This window comes from Musa acuminata, chromosome BXJ3-7, assembly GCF_036884655.1.
Source record: "Musa acuminata AAA Group cultivar baxijiao chromosome BXJ3-7, Cavendish_Baxijiao_AAA, whole genome shotgun sequence".
Classification (NCBI taxonomy): domain Eukaryota; kingdom Viridiplantae; phylum Streptophyta; class Magnoliopsida; order Zingiberales; family Musaceae; genus Musa; species Musa acuminata.
In genome coordinates, this window is record NC_088355.1 from 38,484,280 (window position 1) to 38,496,869 (window position 12,590).

At 38.8% G+C, this 12,590-nt stretch overlaps 3 protein-coding genes across 4 annotated transcripts; 2 read left to right on the forward strand and 1 right to left on the reverse strand.

The window, feature by feature from the left end:
- Positions 1-912: 912 nt before the first annotated feature.
- On the forward strand, positions 913-2,348 carry LOC103992481 (transcription factor MYB60-like). Of its 2 annotated transcripts, none has more exons than XM_065157680.1 (3): positions 913-1,241; positions 1,332-1,449; positions 1,546-2,348. In XM_065157680.1, exons 1-3 carry the CDS (start codon positions 1,073-1,075, stop codon positions 2,150-2,152), a joined length of 894 nt encoding a protein of 297 aa, XP_065013752.1. In that variant the 5' UTR covers positions 913-1,072; the 3' UTR covers positions 2,153-2,348. The 2 variants fall into 2 exon arrangements, with proteins under 2 accessions (XP_065013752.1, XP_009410469.3); XM_009412194.3 differs by having other exon boundaries at positions 1,087-1,241; positions 1,332-1,461.
- A 1,481-nt stretch (positions 2,349-3,829) lies between these two features.
- Positions 3,830-4,701, reverse strand: LOC135642228 (gibberellin-regulated protein 6-like). The gene is made up of 4 exons (XM_065158198.1): positions 4,540-4,701; positions 4,408-4,458; positions 4,291-4,324; positions 3,830-4,221 (listed from the first exon to the last, which is right to left on the reverse strand). The coding sequence occupies exons 1-4, from the start codon at positions 4,681-4,683 to the stop codon at positions 4,040-4,042; spliced, it is 411 nt and encodes a 136-aa protein (XP_065014270.1). The 5' UTR covers positions 4,684-4,701; the 3' UTR covers positions 3,830-4,039.
- A 2,225-nt stretch (positions 4,702-6,926) lies between these two features.
- LOC135643679 (probable arabinosyltransferase ARAD1) lies at positions 6,927-12,465 on the forward strand. Its single transcript, XM_065160958.1, has 2 exons — positions 6,927-8,538; positions 11,588-12,465. The coding sequence occupies exons 1-2, from the start codon at positions 7,624-7,626 to the stop codon at positions 12,128-12,130; spliced, it is 1,458 nt and encodes a 485-aa protein (XP_065017030.1). The 5' UTR covers positions 6,927-7,623; the 3' UTR covers positions 12,131-12,465.
- Positions 12,466-12,590: the final 125 nt, after the last annotated feature.

The window sequence follows — 12,590 nt, forward strand, 5'->3', positions numbered from 1 at the left end:
TATATAAGTTAGGTGCATTTGATTGGTTTTGTTTGTAGTTGTACCCATCAGATGTATATAATATATATACTGCATGACAGGCTGCATCCGGCACGAGAAGGGGTCAAGTTGAGATCATCAACCCGACCCACTAATTCTGCCGGTGATATGAATGTGTGGAAGTTGCCATCCAAGAGGTGACAGCCACGTTGCGGAGATCCGTAGCTTTCCTTATTGAATGGGGTGGTCACGAGACCTCATGCTTATCACAGGGCAAATTAGCGAGAAGACCAGAAGCGATGCTATCGTATCACATACCCAATTCCGTGACGCTTGGGATCCCGACACCTACTCACACCCGATACCGGGCTCCGAAGCCACCACGGACCCCCTTCCCAAATCCTCCCACGTATACTCTCTGTCTCTCTCTCTGTGTCTGAATAAGATATTATGATTGCTATCTTCCAATAATGTTGTGAGAAAGCTATTATCGTGGTGTCGGTCACTCATCAATCAATTGACACATATTAGGTCTGATCCATTTTCAAAACATAAACAACGTTTAATTCGATCGATTTGATTCAGACTCGTCTGATTTAAAGCCATATCGAAATAATTATGTATACATAAGCAACCATATGGTGGTTGTGGCAGTGTCTCTCGTGTCTCTGTAGAGTGTCGATTGGCGTCATGACCCTAAAGAGTCTGCATCAGTTATTGTGATGAGGAAATAAGTTTACCACGACGACAAGAACACCTATGGTGGTCAAACCAAGATTGCTGTTAATAGAAACGAAAACCGCCCCCTTCAGGTAGATGATCAGTATCATGGAAAGGGGACCTCAATTAATTTCCATGCATTAATTGGGAGGTTCTCTCTCAACCCACAACTGGAAAGATGAAGAAGATAATTTGCTGATTCATGTGACAGTGGAAGCACACAATTGAAATGAAAGAAAGGGAAAAACCCAGCTGACTTTGTTCAAGGCAAAAAGACAAAAAAAGCAGCACAAGTAAATGAGTCAGAGAGGTAGATAGGATATGTAAATGATGGCTGATCCTCCTCCACAAGTCATCCTATATAAACACTCACATGTTCCTTTGCACACAGAAGAAGACAAGGAGAAGGATGGGCAGGTCTCAATGCTGTGATAAGGTTGGCATCAAGAGAGGTCCATGGACGCAGGAAGAAGACACCATACTGGTATCCTACATACAGAAGCATGGTCCTGGGAATTGGAGATCAGTGCCTGCTAACACCGGTGAAAAGTGCCCCTCTGTATCTTTGGTTTTCTTCCTTCGTCTGCCAAATGCTATGTTTGATGGACTCCATTTCTGCTCTTGAATTCTAGGTTTGATGAGATGCAGTAAGAGCTGCAGATTAAGATGGACCAACTACCTCAGACCAGGAATCAAGCGTGGCAACTTCACTAAGAGCGAAGAGGGATTGATCGTTCATCTCCAATCTTTGTTAGGCAACAAGTAGATCTATATCAATCATCTCCATCGATCATGGTGACATAGTTTGCAGCTCCGGGTTGATCCTTGTGATGACTCTTACTGCAGGTGGGCAGCCATAGCTTCTTACCTTCCTCAGAGAACAGATAATGACATCAAGAACTACTGGAACACCCACCTGAAGAAGAAGATCGAGAAGCATCAAGTCGCAACCACTGGCTGCACCACTTCATCTGATTCAAACAACGGATGCCCTGAGATCATGATATCAAGATGCCACAACAACAATGCAAGTGGGAATTCTTATCACTCTAATCTCCCTTCATCCGATCTAAGCTCCTCATCATATGCTTCGAGCACACACAACATCTCGAGGCTTCTCCAAGGATGGACGAGGTGCTCTCCAAAGGTTAAACCTACTGCTCCAGATCAAGATCTAACGTGCCATGGGATCCAAATGAAGGTTGATCAGGAGAGCTGTCATCCTCTCTTCAACGAAGAGCTTAAACAGCTGCTCCCTGCTTGGGAGGAACCATCAGCAGAAGCCTCATTTTATGGGTCTCAGTCTACCCCAGCTTGTGCTGACGGAAAGAAAAGATTCGACGCTCAAAACCCTCCCTTGGCAGCGCTGGAGAATTGGCTTCTTGATGAAGCTGCAAGGCAGGTAGATCTCTCAGTGGGGTATATTGATTCCATCAGCCATGCCTTCATCTGACAATCCACTGGTCATGCAACTGATACAAAATACATTAATGAGGGTCAAAAAGTGTCTTCTACTTGGTGTATGTGCTAAGCTAATGTGCAGCTTTGGTTCTTGCCTCAAATGTACCATAGTGAATGAATTTTCTGTATGATCTCAGATATAATATGAAGACTGAACTCAGATGCATCAACATGTGTCATTTTCTCAATGCACTGCAGTGGTTCCCATTCATTGAGCAAACTTGATATGATTGAGCCTAAAAAAAGGAAAGAAGAAAGAAACTGGTGTTGAGAAATTTAAGATGACAGCTTGAATCACAGCAACCCTGACAGAGCACTCTGCATGTGAGGTCACCATCTTCATTCCTTGCTGGAACCCTTTTTATACTGGTGATTTCTTTTGCTTAAGCCAACAAATAAAAAGCACCTGTTGTTTCATATTGATTTTTCTCAGAACACTTCAATCAGCTAAAACTGATTGAAGATAACATAAAACATTCTAAAACAAAATCTTAGTGGTTGCACATACCATACTCATACTTGTGTATCAGCCATCTTTGATTAAGCATGTGCAATTGAATTCCATGAAAGAGACACTACCAGTTCACATAGATCACAACAGTACTACCAAATTGAGTGGTGAATGAAAGAAGAAAATTGAACATTGATGTCTTGGATGCTGATATTTCTTGAGACTGTTTCTGAGTCATCAAATCCTTGTCAAGGCACTCTGTCTAATATGTATGATCTCGCATGTATGAGAGCCAATGCAGATATGACACATTCAAGTGCTAGAAGCTACTGAGCTTATGGGCTTCTCAAGAACATGAGGTTGCAGATATGACACACTGCAGACAGATCTTTTGAGAAGTCCAGATTGAATGTTTGATTTACCAGCCATTTTCTAGTTCTGCACCATTCTCCATATTTATAACATGAACTGGAGACCTAGATAACACATCAAGACTGCAGCAGAATATTTTGCTTTCATGATCCTCTAGATGTGACCTGTAATTTCTCTTGCATCTGTATGATAGTTGCAAGCTTCTCAATCAGCATGCTGCCTTTCCATTTAGCCACAGAAACAATGACCTCTTCCAGTAAAGGTGACAACAAATGTTAATGGTACCACAATCATTGAGCTAAATCCCAGCCACAGCTTATTTTATGCATGCATTCCATTGAGTTGGGAACAGTTGCCCATATCAACAAGAGTTTCAATACATCCAGACATCTACCAATGGTTGGCAAATTACATCAGCCTTCTACTACAAGGCCTTGTACTGCATTCAAACAAGTGAAAGCAATTAACAAGAACCAAGTTTTAACACCATCAGGGTAAGAAAGAATGGTGTTAGCAGTTCTATTGAGAACTAGAGTTAAGCTTGCAATGGGGTAAAAGATGTAAAGTAACTAGTTGCAGCTCCACCAAAATGACCAGTTTTGGCCTGTCCTCCTGATCAAAACTGAAGGAAGAACAAGCTAAACATCTGTTTCATGAGAGCTAAACAAATTCAAACATAAAAGGGGGTGAATTTACAAGAAGCAGGAGGCAGAGAAGAACTGCAGCATTTACTGGGTCACCATGACTAGTATCTATATGTTCTATTGATTGCATTGGAGCTATTGACTACCATTAAATTTCTGGTGTGCAGCCAAGTAAACAAAACCAGATCAGGAACACCAAAAGAAAGAAGAATCTCAAACCATATAGTTCCACTAAAACATCAAACTCACACTGGTTCAAGACTAATATATGACCAGCCTACTACAGACACTCACGTAAACAACCCTAGAATGCCCACCAGTAGCTCTACTCATAAAATGTGACCTGCTCATATACTAACTGATACAGCCACAGAAACCAGTAGATCAAGAAACAAGTAGGTGATAGATCAATTTAAGGGCACTTTGGCCCACCCCTCTTGGTCTTCCAGTTGTTGTAGCAAGAGCAGACCTGCTTGTTCCCGTAGAAACCTGGAGGGACACACAGGCATTTTCTGCAGCACTTCTGGCAGAAGAACATGCATGGCTTGTGGTACTGCGTCCGGGAGCACCGCCTTGTGCACTCACCAGGGCACTCTGTACATGGGAAGGTTCACCAAAGACTAGAGGAAATGGAAATCGATCAACATGTAAACAAAAGCTTACGGTAGCTTTTAAGGCTCCCAGGTCCATATTGTCTCTGCATCACATCCAAAGCAATCCCAAGTTAAAGCTAATTGAACCCAACAAGATGATCTAAGTGTCGTGTGCAGAGAGCCTAACCTTTTGGGCGTTCAGAAACAGATCATCAGCTTGCACCTCCTCACGGACAATCTGCACGAAAGGTTGAGTGGTGAATACAAGTGTGTTGCATTGCCTAGATGCATGGCATCATGCTGCATCAGCTAGCCTTACCTCGCATGAGACCAAAGAGACTAAGATAAGAAGCAAAAGCATCATCAACGGAACCAACTTGGCCATTGGAGAGCGGAGCATGGAGGCAGGAGGAGATGCGCTAGGTGAATATTGTAAGGAGAGCAGGAGGAGCTCCCAATGCATCCATATAAGAAGGGCTCCCCCCTCTTTACCTTCTTTTTGGGCTCGGAAAGGTGGTCAAATGGTGCGGCAAAAAGAGGCGAAAAAGGTCAGGGAAGGCATGTGCGCTCTGAGACGCAGCACACTGCACGAGATGCCGGATGTCCGTCTTCTGGCGCGCTTCGGGGAGGAGAGGAGGTGTTTAATGCGTTTGACCACTTGTCATGTTTCAACTGGACGCAGGTCAATCTTGGGAGGATCTTGTTCCACCTTTGATGTCTCTTTATGCTGAGAACGCCATGGAAATGAAAGGACCAGTGCTCGAGTGCTCTTGGGACTACCCGAGAGCTACAGGAAGACGAGAAGATTGGAGCAGCAGGATGAACTGGGTCGGCACGGCATGGGATTCTGGGGAGGAGGATATGTAATGCAACGCATGAACAGTGAAAAGCCTTTTTACTGGCTCGCTCTCTTCTCTCCATTTGTTATTGTGATCTGATGAAGTTTTTGCTGTACTGTTTTATACTATTGAATAATTTTTTAAAAAACTTAAATTTTCACTTTTTCTCACCAATATTTTTTTTATAAAATAATTTTATTTTTTAAAATACTCCTGACTTTTATCCCATGGATCATTTTTTTTTTTTTTTTTATGGTATCACGCTCTAGTTGTTTACATACTCCTTCGATTGTCTACGTCTCTCGTATATCGTTAATGTCAAAACGATCGAGATATACAATCTCATAAGAATGTGTGATTGATGTACGAGTCGATCTAATATGATGCTCATGTTTGTAGTAAGCGAAGATCTCGTAATTACATTTACGATTAGAATTTATAATATAATTAAGAGAGTAGGGTAAGATATTGTCATTTTATCTTAAAAACAGAATGAAAAATGAGGACGGATGTGGTAAAAATAAAAATAAATAAAGAACGAAGACGATAATACGAGGGTACCACAAATGAGGAGCAAAGATGAGAACGACACACATCTCATATTTCAGAAGATAAAAAACACTAAGCCAAGAAAAAAATGAAAACTTATTTTATTTTTTGAATTTGACCTATATTATTTTACTGTTTTAATTTGATTAGAAAAGTTATTAGGATCACTGCCACTTCTGAAATGGGCGCAAGCATTTGTTGTATGAACATGTGGCAATATTTTCATATATATATTTCTAAAATAAATAACTTAAGACGGCTTAATTCAAATCTCTATTCGATTACCTTATATAAATCTTTTCCCACCTTTGATATTTATTTCAAATAATATCTCTACTTGTATCAGATTATATTTATTTGACTGTATTATCTCTAATTAATTAATCTTGGCTTAACATTATGTATTAATAGGAGGCTAATGATATATTATTCTTTGTAATTAGTTATTCTTAATATTTCTATTCCTATACTTTTAAAAGTAAAATTATATTGGGATTCCTATACTTACGAAAATAAAATATTAATAATCTTATACAAAATTTAAAAAATAAATTTATAAGATTAAAAAAATATTTTATTAAAACAACAGATTAAATGTTTCGGTACAGAAATCTCAATATAATTTTTTAAAATATAAAGATAAAAATACTAAAGATAACTACTTATAAGAGTTAATTTATAATTAATCCATTAATAGATTATCTCTCATTTTCGTATCTATCGAGGCTTCATCTAATCTCAGCTATTATATATTTACCTTAAATATTGTCATCAACTGATCAACTACTCGTTCATTTATATTTTAGATTATTCTTGGAAATTTGCTTCCATTACATAGATGGAAGACATATATATATATATACATATACATATATATATATATATACATATATATATATATATGCATACATATATATATACATACATATATATATATATATATATATATATACATACATATATATATATATATATATATATATATATATATATATAATGTTTAGAGATTTTTAGCATATTTTATTTATTTAAAATATTATTTTTTCATTAAAATCTAGTATACAATCATTGTTTCTATTGATTTGATACGAATATGAATACATAATGCATCAAATAATTTTTTTATTTTTTCTTGTTTAGATTTTATTTTTATTTTTTTAATTAATTCAATCCGTTGAATCGAGAGATGATATATAACAATTTATATCTTTCTATATAACAAAAGAAACTTTGAACTTGTTCTATCCCATCTCCTCATAAATAAATAAAAAGAATCGATTATATATATATATATATATGTATGTATATTGTCGCAAAGTAGTGTTGTTTATGTTCTCTCTTCCTCTGTTACGAAACGTCGAATGGCCGTGTGGTGGAGACGGAAGAGCCCGCATCCACAGAGAGGTCCGAAATCTCCGCCAATCGAGCGAGAGGGAACCATCCGAGTTGCTCACCGCACGAAGAGCAGCTTCAAGAATCGATTTTGATGGTGATGCCTTCCTTTCCGTCCGCACATTCACCGTCGACATGAGACACAAGTCTTTTCCCCTTTCTTTGAACCAAGTTCCCACTTTTTCTGTTGATTTGGATATGGGTTGCTGTTTTTAGGGTTCTTTGGTTCAAATTCGATCATCAAAATGGCGCCTTTATGCTCGTCTTGATTGGGCGCTGAAGCGAGGCGGTTTGGTTCTGGGTAGGGGTTTTGGGGGCTGCCTTTTGGTTTGGAACATGATTGATTGATGATGTTTTCTTGTAGATTTTGTTCCCAAAATTTTCCCGAATTCATTTGGTTTACGCGCTTGTTTCTTTGTTTACGGAGTGGAACTGTCAACATTTTGGGAATTTACTAGTGGTAGCTGTGCTCTAACCAGCTTTCCCTTGATCTTTAGTCCCGGAATTCGATTAGTTTGATTCTGTTTCTTGATTGGTTTTGGCCGCTGTTCTTCGTCCTTGTGTGGATAAAAGCCGGATGGTGCTAAATTAGGTATTTTTCCTGTGAGGTAAATAAGTACTTAATGGCCAGCAAAAGCATGCAACCATATTGGCCTGTATGCCGGAAACCCTTCTTGTTCTGTCTCTCCCTCGCCACTATCCTGGTTCTGCCCTATCTCCTCTTCTGGGGTTACGCTGGCAAACCCCTCGTCAACCATGTTTTGCCGAAAGAGAAGATCTTTTCCATGATCGAGAGCCAGAGCACCCCTTCAAGGGACCATGAGGACGAGCCCTCGTTGTCCACGGACTCGACTTTCTTGGATCAGAATGGACCAGCCGATGAAGAGCTTGAGCGATGTGACCCGAGCAAGGCGGTCTTGAAGGTTTTCATGTATGATTTGCCTCCTGAGTTTCACTTTGGTCTCATGAGCTGGAATGACGATGGCAATAGTGTGTGGCCGGACATACGGACCAAGATCCCAGACTATCCTGGTGGGTTGAATCTTCAGCACAGCATTGAGTACTGGCTGACGCTGGATCTTTTGTCTTCAAAATTCTCCGATCCGAGTGGCCCTTGCAGTGCTGTCAGGGTTGAGGATTCTCGTGAAGCTGATGTTGTGTTTGTGCCTTTCTTTTCGTCTTTGAGCTACAATCGGCATTCGAAGATAATTCCACCTAAAACAGTCAGCACAAACAAGTTGTTGCAGAAGAAGTTGGTGCAGTTTTTAACAGCTCAAAAGGAGTGGAAAAGGTCAGGGGGGCGAGATCACATCATAATGGCACACCATCCAAACAGCATGTTAGATGCTCGGACAAAGTTGTGGCCATGCATGTTCATTCTTGCAGATTTCGGGCGCTACTTTCCCCATGTAGCCAATGTGGAGAAAGACGTAATTGCTCCCTACAAGCATTTGATCACGACCTTTGTCAACGACTCGTCTGGCTTTGATGATCGCCCTACTTTATTGTATTTTCAAGGAGCTATCTACAGGAAAGATGTAAGTGCTTTGCCATTGACATTACTTTATTGTAATTTCTTTCCTAGCATATCATCCGTTTCTTGAAGTTTATCAGAAGCGTGCCTACTACTAGTAGTTGATGCATCAGTTCAACTGGCATATCTTATGATTTTCCATTGGACTAATCCATAACAAAAGGTTTGTAGATGCTAAGTTTGGTCAAGTGTCTCCTTTGGGTTTTGAGCTAGTGTGAGAAGTGGTCTACGGTGCAACACATCAAAGGTGTTGTTAACTAGAAAACAATTCTGAATTCCTTTTTTCTAAGTCAGAGTCAGTTTACTTGCCTAAATCCAGATGAACAGCATAGAGGACAAGAGCAATGATCTTCTTACATGTGCAGAACAATAGAGGGGATGAAAAGATAATATATTTCATATAATATGTTTGCCATACATAAACAATCCAGTGAGAAGAATATTCTAAAATTTATCATTGATGATTTTATGTGAGCCTAAATGGGGAAAGTAAATGAGCATGGAATGTTCCTAGCAAACAAACCATATATCGACACGTTTAATTCAAATGAACAAAATATTTGCTGAGAGCGAAAGAGAGAGAGAGAGAGAGAGAGAGAGAGAGAGAGAGAGAGATAACCTGCATCTGCAATTACAAAAGCTGTGGTGTGGGGATCAAACAGAAAGAATGTCTTCTCAAAAAAGATGTAGTCAAATGCCTTGTAGATCCTTGTTTGTGCTGTGTAGCTCATCATCAAATTCCATCTAAAAGCTTTACTTATGATCATTAAATTCGGCTGATTTTCCGCTCATCTAGGACATAGTTATTCCCATGGTTCCACTTGTCGATTCGTTGAATTAGCCACATTATTTAGGATTAAGTTGAAATGTCATGTCTTTCCTAACTAGTAAAGCATCACATTAGTCTGTGTTGAAGTCAGCTTTCTTGTTGGTTGAATGCATTATATTATAAAGATTAACTTTCTTTAAGTTGATCAGTAAGTTAATACAAAACCAGTTGTTGTATATTTACTCCATCAAACTAATGTAGGCTCAAAATTATTGCTAGTTTTCAGTTTGATCTTTTGTCTCTAACATTGATTCATTGTTCCTAATGGATCATAGAGAAGAACGTAGTTGGAAGCCTACAATCCTAAAGGCTAGCAAGAAGGGAGTTGAAAGTCGGTATGATTGTATGAGACTAAAGGATAAAAAATGACATATAAATTTCTTTTAACCAGGTATCCTGCATTTGGTCTTCATTTATAGGCCAAAATTTGTTGAAATTAATAATTTTTGGTTAGTCCATCAAAGTAAGGTTTGGATTAGGTAACCCAGTCCTAGGCGTCCTCATCTGGCAGCACCTTTGACAACAATATCTGTTGTCATGAGTTACACCACTGAGCATGAAGTTATTGTGCCTAATCTACCTTCAAGCTAAGACCAAAATCCTTACCTCAAAATGCTCGGAAAAAAACACTTTTAGAAATACACCATATTAAAATGAAGGGTAAATTACTAGGGCCCAACTAAGCACCAAGTTGGCCTCTTTAACAATACTGGAAGCATACCTGTGCAAAACTGGATTTCCACATGCCTGTATCTAGTGCAATTTAGGATCATGTTTTTGAGATGACCTGAGGAATATAAGCTATGTTCCTACTTTTAGCGATGGGCAACTTTATGGTAGTCTGGAGTAGTTTGGTAAAGCCTATCATATTGCATGAATGATCTTTAGCAGCTGTAGACTTTCTCAAGTCACCTAGGAAATGTATTACCTACTGTTGGATTCTTCATTCTGGTTTTGGTCAACACCTATATAAACTGCACCCTTTTTATGTTCAAGGATAAACATAATTGCTCATGATCCCAGAAAAGTTGGTGGCATCTTAGAAAATGTATTTAGTTGCTTATTGGCACACCAAGGTATCAAGATGACCTAATGGACATGTATATCTACATTTTTGGAAATTGTCACCATGCTTATCTGTAGCATAATTTAATAAGCCCAAATAGTTGCTCACAAGGGTGCTTGATCTTTTTCGGTGTTTGTAGATCCTAATAAATCTATAACTATCATGAATTGTAGAATTAGAGCAAGGGTTACATAAGAAAAATCTTAAACAGAATGAGGGAAAAGAGTTGCATTTGAAAAGCAATTCATTCTTGTTCCCATAGCTCATCTCTTGAAGACTATATTAGATGATAGGTTGGCTATATATTTTGGAACACAAAAAGTTGATTTTGAAAGTTTGAAGGATTGTCGTTACCCTTTATGTACATTAGGCTATTATAAACAGATTTGATTCTGCAACAATTCCTAGGAATAATCTTGCATGAGGACTCTAAATTGAATTGCTTTGTAGGTTTTAGGTCATTGTGAACAGTGTGTGTAACTCTGTGAAGCTACATGCAGCATTGGGTTTAATGAGGAAATACAATTCAGTTTACTGGCCAAGCTTCTAGGTTGAACCAATGGTCACCATAGTTGTCTCCTCTCGCATGATTATTTTGTTATGACAAAGCTAAGTAGACAGTTAAAATGGTTATTGTCCATATATAAGAAGTATAGCTAGAGGCAGATCTTACTTTTGATCGATTTCACTCTATAATTAGTCCATCACCTTGACTTGTGGTACATACTTTGGCTTAAACTTGGGCATTTTTTTTCTTGTTTCCAATTATTAGGCTTTGCATTGCCAAATAACACCACAGGGTTCATTTCCAATAATATCTCAAGGACATGCCTGTAATTTTAGTTTGTGAGTGATGACTTGAGAAAATCGTGCTTTAACTCATTCCTGATCTATTTCGTTGCTTTTAAGTATATAGTTTTTAAACATTGATGATACTGAATTGATATTTCGAGAATGTATTTCACTTTAGCATTCTCCACATGTTGTTCTAATTACCTCTATATCATTTCGAACCAAAAATTTTACAAACATCATGAGTGTACTCTTAAGAAGTAGAACTGTAAGATTGTGAAAACAGTATATCATTCGTCCTGATTGCTTCTTTTGGTGTAGTTCACAAGATAAGCTAATAATTTCTTCTGATGACTCGGTGTTCAGGGAGGATCAATTCGGCAAGAGCTATTTTATCTTCTGAGAGATGAGAAAGATGTGCATTTTTCATTCGGAAGCATTGGTGGGAATGGAATCAGTGAAGCCACCCGTGGGATGCATGCATCAAAATTCTGTCTAAATATTGCCGGTGACACCCCATCTTCTAATCGACTCTTTGATGCCATAGCTAGCCACTGCATCCCGGTCATCATCAGCGATGACATCGAGCTCCCATATGAAGATATCCTTGACTATTCCAAGTTTTGCGTCTTTGTGCGTACATCTGATGCTGTTAAGAAAGGCTTTCTGATTAAATTGATCAGAGGTATAAGCCGAGAGGACTGGACCCAGATGTGGCAAAGGTTGAAGGAGGTCGAAGGCTACTATGAATTCCAGTACCCATCTAAGAAAGATGATGCAGTACAAATGATTTGGCAGGCAGTGGCCAGAAAGGTGCCAGCAATTCGACTCAAAGTACACAGATCAAGGCGATTCTCTCGGTTCGATGTATCAAATAGGACAAGTACCCCATTTAAAGTCTTCATATAGTTCATCCACCTCACAGTTGCCCTTGGCATCAAACATCTTCCACCTTGCCCAATGGATATCTCAGCAATTTATTTCCTCCTTGGACTTTGTAAAGTGGCATGCGGCTGGGAGGGCATGTTGTATTCTACATATGGATTCCGAGAACAAGTCTTGTGTTAGGACTGAAATCAGTAGGGAATTAGTTGTGGTATTATCCATATTTGCTTTACTTATTGGGAGAGAGACTCTGTTGGTCTCTACCCTAATCCAAAGTTCATTCTTGAAGAATATGATATTGTTGTAACAGCCAAAGCATGGCCACATTTGTTGACAGATCCAAAGTGTAGCTGTTGTCATCTCCTCTGTGTTTATGTATGTGCTTTTGTGTTGAAAGATCTCTAGATGTCAACTGGCAAGATTTCTAATGTCTTTTGACTACAATATGATCAATCTAACTGAAGCTTTGTGAAGTAACTAAGAA